At 34.5% G+C, this 16122-nt stretch overlaps 1 protein-coding gene across 33 annotated transcripts in view; it reads right to left on the bottom strand.

Annotated features, from left to right (window-relative positions):
* Rok (Rho associated coiled-coil containing protein kinase) overlaps positions 1-16122 on the bottom strand; it is a 138320-nt gene that overhangs the window by 18149 nt on the left and 104049 nt on the right. For 21 of the 33 annotated variants that reach the window (XM_073977395.1, XM_073977393.1, XM_073977392.1 and 18 more), the window contains 3 exons: positions 15315-15508; positions 15044-15149; positions 14749-14982 (listed from right to left, as the gene is read on the bottom strand). In XM_073977395.1, the coding sequence (XP_073833496.1) occupies positions 14749-14982; positions 15044-15149; positions 15315-15508 (534 nt within the window). Of the gene's footprint in view, positions 1-8220; positions 8595-14748; positions 14983-15043; positions 15150-15314; positions 15509-16122 lie in introns of those variants that run through there. The other 12 variants (XM_073977384.1, XM_073977382.1, XM_073977381.1 and 9 more) reach the window with 3 other exon arrangements.

Genomic DNA, 16122 nt, shown 5'->3' on the forward strand with positions numbered 1-16122 from the left:
TTCGTGGACACTTCTACATTTCCTACCATAATGGCCCGAAAGCTGTAAAACATCCTACTGTTACCAACTACTAAAATGGCTGGTGGGTTTTGGGCTTAAATCTATTTAAGGAAACTCGCCATTACTTTCCTAGATATGGTCCCCGAAAATTTCGAATATTTAAATTCACTCCCTCATTCGCCTCAGGAACAAAAATGCAGTTAAATTTAGGTTTTTATTATGGGTTCTGGAATTGTTTTCTCCATACTTTCCTACACTCTAACATGTACTCAGGAAACTAACAAAACTTTATTGGTAAGGAAAATGCTGTTCATAAGATATTAAAGTCCATCACTCCTGTAACTGTTCTTTTTTACAATCATAGCCTCGGCAAAACCGACTGATTCTTTTTTACTTGTTAAAATAATAGTAGCCGATAGGAACAAAATTGACTGATATATGGGCGTCAAGAAATGGAAGAATCCGCTGAGTTTTATATGTTAAATAAAGCTTCCTTTTTTTAAATGGAATTTATGAAATTGGTGTCCACTCTAACTCGAAAATCTTGTCTTTAAATAAGGGAATTTTTGTCAAAATTTATTACCGATCTATGTCCAAAGATTGATATTTTTTAAATTCTCTCGATCAAAGACAAGCTTATTATGTACTTAATAAGCCAACAAATATAATGGTCGGCCCATTTGCTTTCGAGTGGACACTGCAAACAGAGAAGTTATTGAAAATATTTAAAGATGCGTTACTTAAAGGTAAAATAATATATTAACAATTTTTAAAGAATATCCTTGAAAGAAAACAAAGCCTTTTCCTTGGTGATAATTTTTATAGCATGTGCACTATGAAGCTTCTAAAGATTGCAAAAATCTTAAAATTTTTTACTTGCTAAATTCCTAAATCTTATCATGATCCTTAAAAGAATGTTTCCAAAAACATTTTTTGCATGGATTTGGATGGGGTCATCGGACGGTATTGATGGGCAGCTGAGTTGGTAGTATAGGAAACACTTCTCCTGTAACTATAACTGTAAAATTTTCATTAGAATACATATTAAATTATCGATCAATATCGAGAGCCAAAGAGAACTAAATATGAATGCAAACAATACAAAAATGATGGCAGCAGACGGGACAGTAGAAAAAGTAAGAACAAAAAGAATTTGAAAAAAATTACCATGTGAAATGGCTTTCGCTCAGGAGAAAAGAATATTGAAATAATATTTAGTAAATGGAAATTTTTTGCAATTTCAAATCAAAGATTGTATTTACATTATGAAACTCCAAATGTCATATTGCCTAATTCAACTAGAGACAAGGGACACAAAAATGAGATTTTTTTCTAATGATATGAAATGCAGTATGGTTTTCTAATAACTACAAAGTTTAACCAGGTAACCATTATGATTTCGTTGAAGAAATGTAGATATATATTCAATAGGTAATGTAACTTACATTGTTGCGTTCCTTCTTTTTCTATGTGAAAAGCCGTACCCACAAAATATGAAGACGAAATTCATATTCTATTCACAGTTTGAATTTTTGTTGTTGAGATATTCGACTTTTGGCTCATGTAATATTCGGCATTTTATTTGATTTATATTCGCAGTGTAATAAAGATCAGTTACCAAATCCAAAAAGGTATGATATTTTTGCCACCGTTGAAAATGTGACGTTGTCTGGTCTGGGAACCGAACCTTGTCATTCATATATCATTGCACCATTGTGGCACCACAAGGAGTACCTTCGGTAATAAACAATCCTAGGACCGTTCTTAAACTGTTACTAGCAGTATGGGAATTTAAATCTTTCAAACTAATATTTTAGGAAGTACGAGGGCTACTATCAGGGTAATCGGGAATGTCAACTCACCGTGAGTTTTGTCTTTCTGCCGTTTCAATTTAAGGGGGAAGGTGAGAAAACTCACGGAGAGTTGATATTCATGATTGGGTTGTATATAAGATTCAGGCCTTGGCAACACTACGTTTTTCCAGGCGCCATTTGATATTTGTATTGGAAATTTTGACATTTTAGCATAAACGTATTCAGTACGGTTTGACGTACGACCAGGTGTTGCGCTGTTACTTGAAAAATTAATTTGCCAAAAATTTAATTTACTTGTGAACATTGTCGTCCGATCATTTTTCACTAGGGGTTCTGTCCTGTATCGTTCATGAAGATCCTTCCTGATGTGCTTGAGTGTGTCGGGCCCGTCCACCAGATACTGATTGGGATGGCACTCACGGTAACACCGAGCAAGTACTGCCACAAAAGCATGTCATTGTGTTGCTGTACTTTGTCTCCTCATGTAGATGGTCCTCTGAAGACATGAGAAGGCACGCTGTTGCTGTTCTCAGGGCGGCATTCTGAAAATTTTGAATATTTGTATACCCTCAGCCTTTAGGCTAGAAAGGGTAAAAATGTGCCTCATCGAAATAATGGTTTTAAACCCCAAGTATGTTTGGACGAAATGTGTTTCAGACAATTTGGAGTCGATTTAGCAATGTCCGTGCGTCAGTCTGTCTGTCTGACTGGTGCGTACGATAACTCCCAAACTTAGTTTAAGTTCAAAGATGGGCCATATCAGCCTACTCCTTCAGGTACCTCCCCCACAAAAGTTCAAAAATGTTCGGAAAATTTGTGCGCACGATAACTCTTGAAGGGAGTAACCAATTTGGTCCATTCTTTGCACATCGTGAAATGTACACCAGACTTAGATAAGATTTCAATATGGACTCAATCGGTCCACTCCTTCGGGTACCTCCACACTAAATTTCGGAAAAGTTCAATTTAGGGCCTGCTCTCGAATCGCTTTGATTTTTGTTGTAGCAACTTATATTCACTGCCCCCATACGACGGTACCTGTTTCATCAGGGGCAAGTCCATACTTCCTGAGAAAATAGCCTGAAAGGTGCAAAAAAAACCGATATGACACCGTGTGTAGTGGTTGGAGAGTAAGGTAACTCTCGAACGGATCTGCCGTTTCTTTAACGTTCGTTAGTTTAAGTTCGAAGATAAACCATATCGGTCCACTCCTTCAGGTACCTCCCCCACAAAAGTTCAAAAATGTTCGGAAAAATTGTGCGAACGATAACTTTTGATGGGAGTGACAGATTTGGTCCATACTTTACACATCCTAATATATCTACGAGGTATAGGTCAGGTTCGAATATGGACTACATTTGTCCACTCCGTCGGTTACCTCCTACACACATTTTTAGATAAATTCACTTAAAGCAACTTGCATTCGCTGCCTCAATTACGACAGTAAACGTTTTTTCAATGGCAAGTCCATACTTCTTGAGAAAAAAGGTCGAAAGTTGTAAAAACTCCCTATGGCACCATATGTAGTGACTGGAGCCCGAACCGAATACTGCGCTTTTCCACACTTTGGATATCGTAATATTTTTTCGAATATTAGATGAAATTCGAAAGTGGAAGGAATGGACCTTCCGATACCTCCCCCACAAAAGTTCAAAAATATTCGCTAAAATGGTACTCTAAATATTGTCGAAACTCAGTTGAAAAAAGTCCCTATCTATCGATATCCCCACAAATTTTTACGCTTTAATCCTATCCATATTGTTTTGAAAACCCCCCGAAATACGTAAGTTTTTTTTTTTTTTTTGAAAAAAGGTATTTCAATCCACTGAGGGTATATCTCTGTCGGCAATGTCGACTGATACTTTTTTACTTGTTCCATTGTGTTCCAATTACACTCGAGGACCAAACTAGCGACGCTTAGCTTAGAACAGACCGGCATAGCGCGTTATATGTGGTCAACAAGGTTTCTTTATCTGCACCCCAAGTGCTGTCGGCTGTTCATACATTTCAGTTTGTCGCAGATAACTGCCGCTGTCGAATATGACCCCCAGAATTTTAGGATAGTTTGTGATCGGAATTATATTACCATCGACCACAAAATTCAACTCTCTTCTCACCTGCACCGTCCATGTGGTGAGCAGAGTGTCCGTAGATATAGTGGCGGATATCTGCATATTCCTCACGTGGAAAAGGTGGTAAGATTGGTCAAATAGGAGGTCAGTCTTTCACAAATCAGGGAAGGTAGCTGACGCCATCATCCGCATACGTTACGATATCGATACCGAATGGAGGGGTTAGAATTCAAGAGAGGTAGAGGTTAAACAGTTCGGGTGTTGTCGTGCTGTGCTACTTACGGAATCCATGCTGACGATCGGCAACAGGATAACTATTTTTGACTCTGGGAAGGACTAAGGTCTTAAGGAGGACTAATGGCTACGGGCGACAAAAGCGAAATCGGTATGTACGATTCACCTTTGCCATCATCCGCATACGTTACGATATCGATACCGAATGGAGGGGTTAGAATTCAAGAGAGGTAGAGGTTAAACAGTTCGGGTGTTGTCGTGCTGTGCTACTTACGGAATCCATGCTGACGATCGGCAACAGGATAACTATTTTTGACTCTGGGAAGGACTAAGGTCTTAAGGAGGACTAATGGCTACGGGCGACAAAAGCGAAATCGGTATGTACGATTCACCTTTGCCTGGCTTCAGTAGCGAGACCAAACTGCCCTGCACTCAATTAGTCATTTCGGCCACTATGCGATGGTTCGTGGACTAACTGTGATATAAAGGGTTTACTTCCCCGTTTGCGCGGATTTTGATGGTGTCCTACCTAACCCATAATCGAACCAGAAATGAAGAGGATGATTAGTTGATAAACAGATTAACTAGTTTCCCAATACTACAGTGGTTTGCCCTCAGACATGGAGATTGTCCTGACGTTAATTTAAATGGTTCGATAATACCACATTGTTTATCCGTCAAATACTTAGGTATACATTTGGATAGAAAATTGTTATGGAAAGAGCATTTGAAAGCCAAGAAAAATCAGATAAATATGAAATTTAATAAAAAGATGTACTGGCTTCTTGGGTCGAAATCCGAGTTAAGTTTGGAGAATAAAGTTATGCTATATAAATCAATAATTAAGCCTATTTGGACCTACGGGATACACCTTTGGGGTACCTGTAGCAAATCGAATATAAAAATCATTCAAACGGTACAATCAAAAATCTTACGAAGCATTACGGGCGCTGAATGGTATGTTACCAATAAAACTATACACAATGATCTTGCACGGTGCTCTTGAAACAATTTTAAATGGAAGGTGCTTACACCTCGGAAGTTTTTGCGGATTCTGAAACTACAATGTTTATGGATGAGAAAAATCAAAAAACAAAAAAAATCGCCGGAGCGCTTTTTAAATAAATCGCGATTTAATTTGACATTTTTAGGGGTTGTTTAGGTTTTCCCGATTTTACTTAGATACCGCAAGTCCTATCAAAATGGGACTAAAGAAAATGTTGTAGCTATGAAAATTCTCTACAAGATTTACCATTCCAGTGGAAAGTTTTATACTAAGACTAAGTACCATCTTGCAGCCATTTCCGTGTTATAATGAGGCTAAAACTTTCAAAACACCGAAAATTGGGATATACCGTTCTATGGGGGTACCCCCAAAACATACACGTATACCGACAAATTTCTGGGGGAAGTTTTTGTAGCCCGGAAAAAGACTAAATACCAAATTTCAGCCACTTCGGTGACATAATGAGGCTAAAACCTTCAAAATACCGAAAATCGGGCGATGCCGTTCTATGGGAGTTATATGAAGACGTTGACCTATATCGACTAATTTCAGGTGGAAAGTTTTATACCCACAACAAAGACTATGTACCAAATGTTAGCCATTTCGGTGTTATAATGAGATATCGTCCTATGGGCACTATACGGGGGCGTGTGACATATACTGACAAATTTCATATGGAATGTTTTATACCCCAAGTGAAGACTAAATACCAAATTTCAGCCATTTCACTGCAATAATGAGGTTAAACCTTCAAAATACCGAAAATCGGGAGATATCGTCCTATGAGGTCTATATCAAAACCTTTACCTATATAAACATTTTATGGTAGAAATATTTCTTAGCCAGTGGAAACACAAAATACAAACTTACAACCGATTCTGTGGTCAAATGGGACTAATACACATATGGGGCGTTATATGGGGGCTCTACCAAAACGTAGACCTATATAAACAAATTTTGGTAGAAATGTTTTTTAGCCTCTGGAGACACAAAATACAAACAAATTACCACCAATTCGGTGCTCAAATGGGACTAATACAATCAAAATGTCTTAAAATGACGCGTACTATATATGGGGCCTTATATGGGGGCTATACCAAAACGTGGACCTACATACGTACACATTTTATGGTAGATATGTTTCATAGTGTCTTGAAATGCAAAATGCAAAGTTACAACCTATTCTGTGGTCAAATGATACTAATACATTCAAAATATCTTAAAATGACGCGTACTATATATGAGGCCTTAAATGGGGGCTATACCCATTTAGTAGACATACTTTTTAGCCTCTGGAGACACAAAATACCAACCAATTTGATGGTCAAATGGGACAAATATCCTAAAATTTCCTTAAAACGACGACGCGTCACTTTGTATGGGGGCTATACGAAAACATGGACCTACATAGCCCGCTTTCAATACCAAAAGTCCTACATATATATAATAGATTTTACCAAAATTTCATCCATCATCTACTTCTATTCCTTTCGGAAACTAGAGTTATTTCCACAGACGGACGGACATGGCTATATCGAAGTAGAATTGCAAGCTGATCAAGAATATATATAGTTTGTGCGGTCTACAATGATTATTTCGAGTATGGTGGAGGGTATAAAAAAGGTCTGACTCGCAAAGTTAGATCCAAATCCAAAATAGACTATGTCGGCTCTTCTCGGATCAATTTGAAATTTTATTTAATACACATTAAAATTTGTATACACATTTCAACCAAGCATCCGAAGTTCTCAATTTCTTTTGGCTATGCTTAGATTCAGAGAATTAACATTAAAAGGCCTCGGCATCTGGGTATTTCCACTCTTGAACTTCACATTTTCTCCATAACCACTATCGCCTACTGGTTTATTAAATGTAATCACCCTACATGTTTACAACAGTAAACCATTTTAGTACTATCCTTTTCGATTTTTATTTAAATTTTCAGACACCAAGATGAAAACTATGGACCAGAAGTCCTCTGCGTGAAGTAATTTGATCTTACTCATTTTATCACTCGGCGATGACGTGGTTTCATGGAATCTTTTGCATTGGTTCAAACGAAGTCGTGAAAGATCCGACCTTTTCATTAGCATTTGCACCAATGCAAAGGAAGTTGGTCCAATAGAGATGAATTTTGTGTTTTTATTTATACACATTTTTCTAAGTACATATATAAGATTAATTATTTAGAATAGGCTTCATGTTGTCGGAGACTCGAAATCGCAACCAACGTTGTTAAAACTCTCTTCGTAATGATGTCATTACAAAGGGTTGGTGAAAATGACATGTCAAAGCATTGGGTGAAAATCTCATGTCAAAGCATCGGTTTAAATGACATGCTTTGGATCCAATAATGAAAAGCATCTTTTGGGGTCCACGCTCATATAAAATTCATCGATGAAGATGCTAAAAAGACGACATGCCAGATCACATGCACCCATGATTGAATGACATCTTTGCCATCGAACATTTTGCTGGGTATATAAAGAAGTTCAAAAGAAATTGCTGTCAGCAGTTTGTAAAGAGTATGTACATATGTATGGACCTTATTTCTGCAAAGACTTCAAACTTCCGGTTATCAGATGTTATTAAATAGTTCTACCATTGGTAACCACTATTTAATTGTGTACTTTTAAGGTTATCTTCAAATTTCCTGTTCAATTTCAATTTTAGATTTAATTCGTGAACTTTCTCTTTTCATAGATAATTCCAAAAATATAGACATCCAACTGCCTTAAGTGACCAGCAAATTGGTCGGGTTAGTAAAAGCTATAACAAATTTGTACAGGGTACAGAATAAAACTATATGGAATTCATAATAGCTAATTTGATATGTGGTTAGATTAGGTCACAAAATTTTAAATGACAGTCAGTGATTGGCGTCACACATGCTAATGTATAGACGAGCATTAGCTTTAAGGCCAAAATCAACACCCCGTGAGCATGTTCTGCCCATCACTGTTTTAGAAAATCACATCCTCATCCTCAAGTAACTTTCATCAAAACGAAAAAATAGAGGAATTATTAACAAAGCATAAAAACAAGCAGCAAATAAAAATGCATACTTCTTCAAATAAAACAAAAGGACATTCTGTTAAAAATAAAGTGTTTATATTAACTAAAGAAAAAAATAAAATAAAAACAGAAATATTACAAAACAGCAGCGTTAGGTTTTAGTGAGTTTGGGAAAGATCATTTTTTCGTTTGTTTTTTTAATTAAATTATTTAAAAATTAACATTAAAATTAAATAATAAAATAAAAAGAAAAAATTACAGAGAAAAAAATTAAAAAATAAATGAAATTTAAAAAATAAAAATTTAAAAACACACACATACATATATATAATAATTATATTTATATTTAATTAATTAAAAAGAAATCACTGTTTTAATGATGAATTTGCTGGCAGCGTAGCTGATCTTTGTACATTAACTGCATATGGCTTATAATTGGAACGTGTTGATTGGCTGTCGGTTTTTTGGATGGTCGGTCGGATGGATGGATAGATGTTCGTTCGTTCGATCATTTTGGGATCAGCGTAGCGTTTGTAGTAGAGGATGGTGTTTGTTATATGTTTGTATTTTTTAAGGTTATGTTGTATAAATGTCGATGAATGTTTCGGTTTGGTAAGTTTATAATAAGGGCCGCGTTTGAATTTTCAAATTAAATAAAAACGCATGATTCAACAACACACAGTAGTAGTTATGTAGGTAGGGTGGTAGAGTTTGGTTGTGGTAGTAGTAGCGCAGCAACAGAAAAAGAAGAAAATTGATGGAGAAAAAATTATATATATTAAATGACAAGAAATAAATTACCAATTATGATGTTGTATTTTTTTATTTTTAAGAGAAACACAAATTTTCATTAATGTAAAACCCATGAAAATAGACGCAACACACATAAAAGCATCATGAATTGTTTTTGTTTTTTATATATAGAAGAAAAAAATAAGACACACACATTTGATTAATTTGTTTATTTGCAGATAGAGTTTTTGTATGATTTAGAAGCTTAGAGAATTAAACCACTTTGAGAATTAAAAAATTAACATCAACTTTTTAAAGAAATTTTCTTCAACAAAAAGACCACAAGAAACGTGGATTTTTTAAAGAAATTTTCTTCAACCCAAAGATCACAATAAACGTGGATTTTTTAAAGAAATTTTCTTCAACCCAAAGACCACAAGAAACGTTAAAGAAATTTTCTTCATCCCAAAGACCACAATAAACGTGGATTTTTTAAGAAATTTTCTTCAACACAAAGACCACAAGAAACGTGGATTTTTTTAAGAAATTTTCATCAACCCAAAGACCACAATAAACGTGGATTTTTCAAAGAAAATTTCTTCAAACCAAAGACCACAAGAAACGTGGATTTTTTAAAGAAATTTTCTTCAACCCACAGACCACAAGAAACGTGGATTTTTTAAAGAAATTTTCTTCAACCCACAGACCACAAGAAACGTGGATTTTTTAAAGCAAAGTTCTTCAACCCACAGACCACAAGAAACGTGGATTTTTTAAAGAAATTTTCTTCAACCCAAAGACCACAAGAAACGTGGATTTTTTAAAGAAATTTTCTTCAACCCAAAGACCACAATAAAAGGGAATTTCTAAAAGAAATTTTCTTCAACCCAAAGACCACCAGAAACGTGGATTTTTTAAAGAAATTTTCTTCAACCCACAGACCACAAGAAACGTGGATTTTTTAAAGAAATTTTCTTCAACCCAAAGACCACAAGAAACGTGGATTTTTTAAAGAAATTTTCTTCAACCCAAAGACCACAAGAAACGTGGATTTTTTAAAGAATTTTTCTGCAACCAAAAGGTCACAAAAAACGCGGATTTTTTTAAAGAAATTTTCTTCAACCCAAAGACCACAAGAAAAGTGGATTTTTTTAAAGAAATTTTCTTCAACCCAAAGACCACAAGAAACGTGGATTTTTTAAAGAAATTTTCTTCAACTCAAAGACCACAATAAACGTGGATTTTTTAAAGAAATTTTCTTCAACCCAAAGACCACAAGAAACGTGGATTTTTTAAAGAAATTTTCTTCAACCCAAAGACCGCAATAAACGTAGATTTTTTAAAGAAATTTTCTTCAACCCAAAGACCACAAGAAACGTGGATTTTTTTAAAGAAATTTTCTTCAACCCAAAGACCACAAGAAACGTGGATTTTTTTAAAGAAATTTTCTTCAACCCAAAGACCACAAGAAACGTGGATTTTTTAAAGAAATTTTCTTCAACCCAAAGACCACAATAAATGTGGATTTTTTAAAGAAATTTTCTTCAACCCAAAGACCACAATAAACGTGGATTTTTTAAAGAAATTTTCTTCAACCCAAAGACCACAAGAAACGTGGATTTTTTAAAGAAATTTTCTTCAACCCAAAGACCACAAGAAACGTGGATTTTTTAAAGAAATTTTCTTCAACCCAAAGACCACAAGAAACGTGGATTTTTTAAAGAAATTTTCTTCAACCCAAAGACCACAAGAAACGTGGATTTTTTAAAGAAATTTTCTTCAACCCAAAGACCACAAGAAACGTGGATTTTTTAAAGAAATTTTCTTCAACCCAAAGACCACAAGAAACGTGGATTTTTTAAAGAAATTTTCTTCAACCCAAAGACCACAAGAAACGTGGATTTTTTAAAGAAATTTTCTTCAACCCAAAGACCACAAGAAACGTGGATTTTTTAAAGAAATTTTCTTCAACCCAAAGACCACAAGAAACGTGGATTTTTTAAAGAAATTTTCTTCAACCCAAAGACCACAAGAAACGTGGATTTTTTAAAGAAATTTTCTTCAACCCAAAGACCACAAGAAACGTGGATTTTTTAAAGAAATTTTCTTCAACCCAAAGACCACAAGAAACGTGGATTTTTTAAAGAAATTTTCTTCAAACCAAAGACCACAAGAAACGTGGATTTTTTAAAGAAATTTTCTTCAACCCAAAGACCACAAGAAACGTGGATTTTTTAAAGAAATTTTCTTCAACCCAAAGACCACAAGAAACGTGGATTTTTTAAAGAAATTTTCTTCAACCCAAAGACCACAAGAAACGTGGATTTTTTAAAGAAATTTTCTTCAACCCAAAGACCACAAGAAACGTGGATTTTTTAAAGAAATTTTCTTCAACCCAAAGACCACAAGAAACGTGGATTTTTTAAAGAAATTTTCTTCAACCCAAAGACCACAAGAAACGTGGATTTTTTAAAGAAATTTTCTTCAACCCAAAGACCACAAGAAACGTGGATTTTTTAAAGAAATTTTCTTCAACCCAAAGACCACAAGAAACGTGGATTTTTTAAAGAAATTTTCTTCAACCCAAAGACCACAAGAAACGTGGATTTTTTAAAGAAATTTTCTTCAACCCAAAGACCACAAGAAACGTGGATTTTTTAAAGAAATTTTCTTCAACCCAAAGACCACAAGAAACGTGGATTTTTTAAAGAAATTTTCTTCAACCCAAAGACCACAAGAAACGTGGATTTTTTAAAGAAATTTTCTTCAACCCAAAGACCACAAGAAACGTGGATTTTTTAAAGAAATTTTCTTCAACCCAAAGACCACAAGAAACGTGGATTTTTTAAAGAAATTTTCTTCAACCCAAAGACCACAAGAAACGTGGATTTTTTAAAGAAATTTTCTTCAACCCAAAGACCACAAGAAACGTGGATTTTTTAAAGAAATTTTCTTCAACCCAAAGACCACAAGAAACGTGGATTTTTTAAAGAAATTTTCTTCAACCCAAAGACCACAAGAAACGTGGATTTTTTAAAGAAATTTTCTTCAACCCAAAGACCACAAGAAACGTGGATTTTTTAAAGAAATTTTCTTCAACCCAAAGACCACAAGAAACGTGGATTTTTTAAAGAAATTTTCTTCAACCCAAAGACCACAAGAAACGTGGATTTTTTAAAGAAATTTTCTTCAACCCAAAGACCACAAGAAACGTGGATTTTTTAAAGAAATTTTCTTCAACCCAAAGACCACAAGAAACGTGGATTTTTTAAAGAAATTTTCTTCAACCCAAAGACCACAAGAAACGTGGATTTTTTAAAGAAATTTTCTTCAACCCAAAGACCACAAGAAACGTGGATTTTTTAAAGAAATTTTCTTCAACCCAAAGACCACAAGAAACGTGGATTTTTTAAAGAAATTTTCTTCAACCCAAAGACCACAAGAAACGTGGATTTTTTAAAGAAATTTTCTTCAACCCAAAGACCACAAGAAACGTGGATTTTTTAAAGAAATTTTCTTCAACCCAAAGACCACAAGAAACGTGGATTTTTTAAAGAAATTTTCTTCAACCCAAAGACCACAAGAAACGTGGATTTTTTAAAGAAATTTTCTTCAACCCAAAGACCACAAGAAACGTGGATTTTTTAAAGAAATTTTCTTCAACCCAAAGACCACAAGAAACGTGGATTTTTTAAAGAAATTTTCTTCAACCCAAAGACCACAAGAAACGTGGATTTTTTAAAGAAATTTTTTTCAACCCAAAGACCACAAGAAACGTGGATTTTTTAAAGAAATTTTCTTCAACCCAAAGACCACAAGAAACGTGGATTTTTTAAAGAAATTTTCTTCAACCCAAAGACCACAAGAAACGTGGATTTTTTAAAGAAATTTTCTTCAACCCAAAGACCACAAGAAACGTGGATTTTTTAAAGAAATTTTCTTCAACCCAAAGACCACAAGAAACGTGGATTTTTTAAAGAAATTTTCTTCAACCCAAAGACCACAAGAAACGTGGATTTTTTAAAGAAATTTTCTTCAACCCAAAGACCACAAGAAACGTGGATTTTTTAAAGAAATTTTCTTCAACCCAAAGACCACAAGAAACGTGGATTTTTTAAAGAAATTTTCTTCAACCCAAAGACCACAAGAAACGTGGATTTTTTAAAGAAATTTTCTTCAACCCAAAGACCACAAGAAACGTGGATTTTTTAAAGAAATTTTCTTCAACCCAAAGACCACAAGAAACGTGGATTTTTTAAAGAAATTTTCTTCAACCCAAAGACCACAATAAACTTGGATTTTTTAAAGAAATTTTCTTCAACCCAAAGACCACAATAAACTTGGATTTTTTAAAGAAATTTTCTTCAACCCAAAGACCACAATAAACTTGGATTTTTTAAAGAAATTTTCTTCAACCCAAAGACCACAATAAACTTGGATTTTTTAAAGAAATTTTCTTCAACCCAAAGACCACAATAAACGTGGATTTTTTAAAGAAATTTTCTTCAACCCAAAGACCACAAGAAACGTGGATTTTTTAAAGAAATTTTCTTCAACCCAAAGACCACAAGAAACGTGGATTTTTTAAAGTAATTTTCTTCAACCCAAAGACCTCAAGAAACGTGGATTTTTTAAAGAAATTTTCTTCAACCCAAAGACCACAAGAAACGTGGATTTTTTAAAGAAATTTTCTTCAACCCAAAGACCTCAAGAAACGTGGATTTTGTAAAGAAATTTTCTTCAGCCCAAAGACCACAAGAAACGTGGATTTTTTAAAGAAATTTTCTTCAACCCAAAGACCACAAGAAACTTGGATTTTTTAAAGAAATTTTCTTCAACCCAAAGACCACAAGAAACGTGAATTTTTTAAAGAAATTTTCTTCAACCCAAAGACCACAAGAAACTTGGATTTTTTAAAGAAATTTTCTTCAACCCAAAGACCACAAGAAACGTGAATTTTTTAAAGAAATTTTCTTCAACCCAAAGACCACAAGAAACGTGGATTTTTTAAAGAAATTTTCTTCAACCCAAAGACCACAATAAACTTGGATTTTTTAAAGAAATTTTCTTCAACCCAAAGACCACAATAAACTTGGATTTTTTAAAGAAATGCTCTTCAACCCAAAGACCACAATAAACTTGGATTTTTTAAAGAAATTTTCTTCAACCCAAAGACCACAATAAACTTGGATTTTTTAAAGAAATTTTCTTCAACCCAAAGACCACAATAAACTTGGATTTTTTAAAGAAATTTTCTTCAACCCAAAGACCACAATAAACGTGGATTTTTTAAAGAAATTTTCTTCAACCCAAAGACCACAAGAAACGTGGATTTTTTAAAGAAATTTTCTTCAACCCAAAGACCACAAGAAACGTGGATTTTTTAAAGTAATTTTCTTCAGCCCAAAGACCACAACGTGGATTTTTTAAAGAAATTTTCTTCAACCCACAGACCCCAATAAATGTGGATTTTGAAAGAAATTTTCTTCAACCCACAGACCCCAATAAATGTGGATTTTGAAAGAAATTTTCTTCAACCCACAGACCCCAATAAATGTGGATTTTGAAAGAAATTTTCTTCAACCCACAGACCCCAATAAATGTGGATTTTGAAAGAAATTTTCTTCAACACAAAGAGGTTAAGTTAGAAGTTTTATCTAAAATTGTTTTTTACAAAAAAGTGGTTTAATTCTCTGTTGCATAGAAACAAAAACAAATAAAAAAGCAAAAGTAGAAATTCCCATGTAATTATTTACAAAACATTGACAAATACAAAAACAATGTTAACCCGCATTAATGAAATCCCAAAAAAAATATTTTTAATTTACAAATCTTTCCAAATAAAAGCTAAAAAAACAGCTGAGGCTCAACTTACCTTGGTGATATTTTACTACCATCTGAATTATTGCTATTATTATTTGATGAGGAATTTGCCTTATATCCACATTTTTGGATACGTTTAGAGAGACGTGATACCCATAGATTTTGTTCATCGGGTGTTGATGCCAACAAAAGCATTTCTCTGGCACTGTGAGGATCATGATGTAGCTTGCATGGTGCCAGGGGATCGTTGTTATCGACATGTTCCTTGTGGATTTTATTGCGGCATCTAAAACAAAGAGGATAAAAAATTAAATATTTTTACAACAAATAAAACAAAAAATACTTACCTTTTGCATTCGTACGCCGCCGGCGGCTTAAACATATGCCACAAGGGTTTAGGACATACTTCACAAGCTGTTGGCATATGATATGTTATATGCACAAACTCATGTCCTTTAGATTAAAAAAAGGATAGTTAATAGTGATTTTATATGTGCGATTTACTGACTGTTTCGTAATGCCGACAAGACAATTTAAACGAAAGATATTCTTCTTTGTTTCCATTTTCCACTCGACATTGTAAAACCGTCTGTTATAAGTTGTTTGAATATTACTAACCTTTATGTATTATGGATCCTGGTCTTTCATCACCTGCACCACCCCTTATCATACTCATATCCAATTGCTGCTGTTCATCGGGTCTTCGGGCCTCACCCTCGCCGGCGTATAATAATTGGAATATGCGCGGTATCTCTTTGGCATCGGCTCTAATAACATCACCCTGAGTTACTGAACGTACGTGAAATACTTTGCTGCAAATTTTTGAAAACAACAAAATGGAATTAGTCAAAAATTATAGTTGTTGTTTGTTTTAATTTGTCCTTAAAAAATGATTCTTTAAAAATCTTGATTCTATGTCATGTGACCAATATTGCATTTGAAAGAGGAAAAAAGTGAGATGAAAGCGAAACCGCCCCACAATCGATGTGTCTGAGGAGCCTTCCTAAACCTTTTTCAAAAGAGAAATTAATTAAAAAACTGTCCTTATAGGGACGAAGGTGCCTTCTAGATCGATCCTGGATTAATGAGGTCAGAAGATTTTCGGTGACTTACGCTGCTCATTTCATGGCGTTTGAATCATAGTGACCTCCATTTCGTCTTCATGTGAGGATGCTTAGTCCTTATTGGTGGTGTGAAAACGGCCCTGAATGAGTGGCAGAGCCACTGGCCTACGTCAGTCCAATATTATCATCATTTTGAATTGCCGAGTTGTCATTAATTAAATGAGTATTTTGCGTTATCCATGCTTTATTGGGCATAACCCTCCTTTGCCATGGCAAGAACTCGTTGAGACGCCCAAGTATAACACCCCGTCATTAGTGGATCACTCACTGATGCGTAGAATAACCTTTTGTTCGGTCACAGT

This window comes from Musca autumnalis, unplaced genomic scaffold, assembly GCF_047663935.1.
Source record: "Musca autumnalis isolate F117 unplaced genomic scaffold, ASM4766393v1 scaffold_3, whole genome shotgun sequence".
In the NCBI taxonomy this organism is placed as follows: domain Eukaryota; kingdom Metazoa; phylum Arthropoda; class Insecta; order Diptera; family Muscidae; genus Musca; species Musca autumnalis.